Here is a 3,257-nt window from a genome sequence, read left to right as displayed (position 1 = left end):
TTCCAGGCTAAGAGCATCCGCTACAACATTAGCCTTCCCCAAATGATATAGAATATCGACATCATAATCCTTGAGTAACTCAAGCTATCTTCTCTGCCTCAGATTCAATTCCTTCTGTTTGAAAATGTATTGGAGGCTCTTATGGTCCGTGAATATATCCACATGGACCCCATACAGATAATAATTCCAAATCTTCAATGCAAATACCATCGCCGCAAGCTCTAAGTCATGTGTTAGATATTTATTTTCATGATTCTTGAGTTGCCTAGAAGCATAAACTATCACCTTGCCATGTTGCATTAATATACACCTAATTCCAATTCTTGAAGCATCACAATATGCCACAAACCCATATGTACCGGCTAGTAGAGTCAACACTGGTACCGTAGTCAATCTCGATTTCAACTCCTAGAAGCTCCTTTCACAAGCATCTTACCATTGGAACTTAACCGCTTTCTGCGTCACTTTAGTCAATGGAGAGGCAAGGATAGAGAACCCATCCAAAAACTTCCTGTAATATCCAGCTAAGCCCCAGAAACTACGAATCTTAGTTTGAGTTATAGGTATAGGCCAATTCTTCACTTCTAAAATCTTCTGAGGTCCGACCTTAATTCCTTCTTTGGAGACGACATGACCCAAGAATGTGACAAATTCAAGTCAAAATTCACATTTTGAAAACTTCTCATACAATTGGTGCTGATATAGAGTCTGTAGAACTGCCCTGCGATGATCGGTATGGTCCTCTCGACTTCGCGAATATAAAGAATATCGTCAATAAACACTATCGCAAAGGAGTCAAAAAAGGCTTGAAGACTTGATTCATAAGGTCCATAAAAGTTGTCGGGGCATTTATTAGCCCAAAAGACATTACCAGAAATTCAAAGTGCCCATACCGGGTCCTGAAAGTTGTTCTAGAAATATCCTACTCCCTGATCTTCAATTAGTGTTACCTGGATCTTAAATCAATCTTGGAGAAATACTTAGCACCCTGCAATTGGTCAAACAAGCCATCTATCCTTGGCAGTGGGTACTTATTTTTTATCGTGACCTTGCTGAGCTGTCGATAGTCAATACACATCCTTAATGCCCCATCTTTCTTTCTTACAAAGAGGACCGGTATGCCCCAAGGTGACACACTCGGCCGGATGAAACCCTTCTCTAACAAATCCTTCAATTGTTCTTTTAGCTCCTTCAATTCTGCTGGTGCCATTATGTAGGGTGGAATAGATATAGGTTGCATTCCCGGCATCACATCAATCCCGAAATCAATCTCCCTGTCTGGTGGGATCCCAAGGAGCTCATACGGAAAGACCTTCGTAAATTCATTCACAACAGGCACGGACTCAAGTGTAGGTGCCTCAGCATCGGTGTCTGTAACCCGAACCAAATGGTAGATACACCCCTTGTTAATCATCATTGTAGCCTTAAGGTAAGAAATAAACCTACCTTTCGGTACCATATCATCTCCCTTCCATTCAATCACTGACTCATTTGGAAATTCAAACCTAACGATTCTAGTTTGACAGTCAAGCTTGGAAAAACATGAATAAAGCCAACCCACCCCCATTATTACATCAAAATCAACAATTCCCAATTCAATGAGATCGGCCATGGTGTCCCGACCATGCACCATGATAACACAATACATATAAACCCGCGTGGCCATAATAAACTCACCAACCGAAGTAGATACAGAGAACGACTCATGAAGTTATTTTGGTTCTATCCCAAATTCCATAGATCACATTTAGAGAAGCCTATGAACTCTGGAAACCCTTCATAACATAGAAATGGCTGGGTCCTCCCGAACTCTATGTACCACCCCTAGCTGCACCTCGCCCAGCAGGTGCTGGGGTGCCTCGAGCTGGAGGAGGTGTTGCGGATATAGTGGCTGTAGAACTGGTCGGATGTGCTGCACCATTGCCCATGCTCTGGTGAGACAAATGACAATCCCTCTGAATATGAACCCGCATACCACACCCATAGCATATGGGCTGGTCCATGAAGCAGGCCCCAAAGTGCATCTTCCCACATCTAGGGCATGGGGGCCTCCGCTGCTGCTGAAATCTCCCGCCAGGCCAACCCTGTTGGTAGGATCCCATGTTGCCCTGACTGGCCCAAAAATGGCTCCTCTATTACTGACTGGGCCCCGATGGCTACGCACTGACTGAAGACTGAGTGAAAGACTGGGATGGCCCTGATGACCCTCCCCTAAACGCTGAACTGCCACCACTACCGCCAGAAGTACCACTAAAGTTGCCCGTTGACTGGGCCTTGTTGCTACTCTCTCACTCCATTCTATTCTTCAGTTTGCAGGTCTCCGTGGCTTGGGAAAAATGCCACCATCTTACCATAGTTCATATCCGAATTCAAGGCAACTGTAGCGGCCTCATTAATAACCAAGGGGCTAAGGCCTTGCACAAATCGGCGCACTCTAGCCTCTATAGTGGGAAACATGTAGATGGCATATTTGGACAGGCACGTGAATCTTATATGATACTCCCACACACTCATGCTCCCTTGTTTTAGGCTCTCAAACTCGGTGGCATGGGCTGCCTTAGTCTCGGCAAGTAAGAAATGATCAATGAAAGCATCGGCAAACTCACTCCACGGAGGACTCCCCTCCTCACGGAAGTCCTTCCACATCTCAAACCAAGAACAAGCCACCCCTTTCAAGCGATAGGAGGCCAACTTCACTCCCTCTGTCTCAGTAGCACGTATAACTCTGAGGGTCTTGTGCATCTCGTCAATAAAATCTTCGGGGTCCTCCTCAGGATCAGTACTTGTGAACACTAGAGGATCCAACTGGAGAAATTTGTTCACCCTGGAACTAGTGGAATCCCCTGGTTGACTATAAGAAGTGGGTGTAACATTTGATCTTTGGGGTTGGGAAGCCACTATCTGAGCCAACATCTGTATGGCTCCCCTAAGATCCCCATCAGATACACCAGGACCAGAAGCTGGGGTTGGAGGTGGAACTAGAATATCAGTTGGAGGGACTGTTGCACCCTCAGTAGGTGCAGGAACTGGTGTGATATGATCAGGTGTAGTGGAATCAGGGAGTGTAGTAGTTGGGGGAATATTCTCACCCCTCGGGTGCTCAACCGTATCATCAAGTAAAGGATCAACTACCACTCATGGGGTGGCATTGGCTCCTTGGCCAATTCTTGCTTTCTTCCTAAGCGCCATAGACTGAAAATTGGGGCAATGCATGAGTTAAAGGAGGAACAATTTTATAATCAGCTTTATCGCACGAT

At 45.4% G+C, this 3,257-nt stretch overlaps 1 protein-coding gene across 1 annotated transcript; it reads right to left on the bottom strand.

The window, feature by feature from the left end:
• Positions 1-2,298: 2,298 nt before the first annotated feature.
• Positions 2,299-2,913, bottom strand: LOC138899883 (uncharacterized). The gene has a single exon (XM_070186580.1). The coding sequence runs from the start codon at positions 2,911-2,913 to the stop codon at positions 2,299-2,301; it is 615 nt and encodes a 204-aa protein (XP_070042681.1).
• Positions 2,914-3,257: the final 344 nt, after the last annotated feature.

Source organism: Nicotiana tomentosiformis, chromosome 10 (genome assembly GCF_000390325.3).
Source record: "Nicotiana tomentosiformis chromosome 10, ASM39032v3, whole genome shotgun sequence".
NCBI lineage: Eukaryota > Viridiplantae > Streptophyta > Magnoliopsida > Solanales > Solanaceae > Nicotiana > Nicotiana tomentosiformis.
This window is presented reverse-complemented; position numbering and strand designations above follow the sequence as displayed.

Bases quoted from the DNA above. Each gene is read 5' to 3' on its own strand.
- LOC138899883 (XM_070186580.1), bottom strand. From the start codon at position 2,913: ATGTTGGCTCAGATAGTGGCTTCCCAACCCCAAAGATCAAATGTTACA.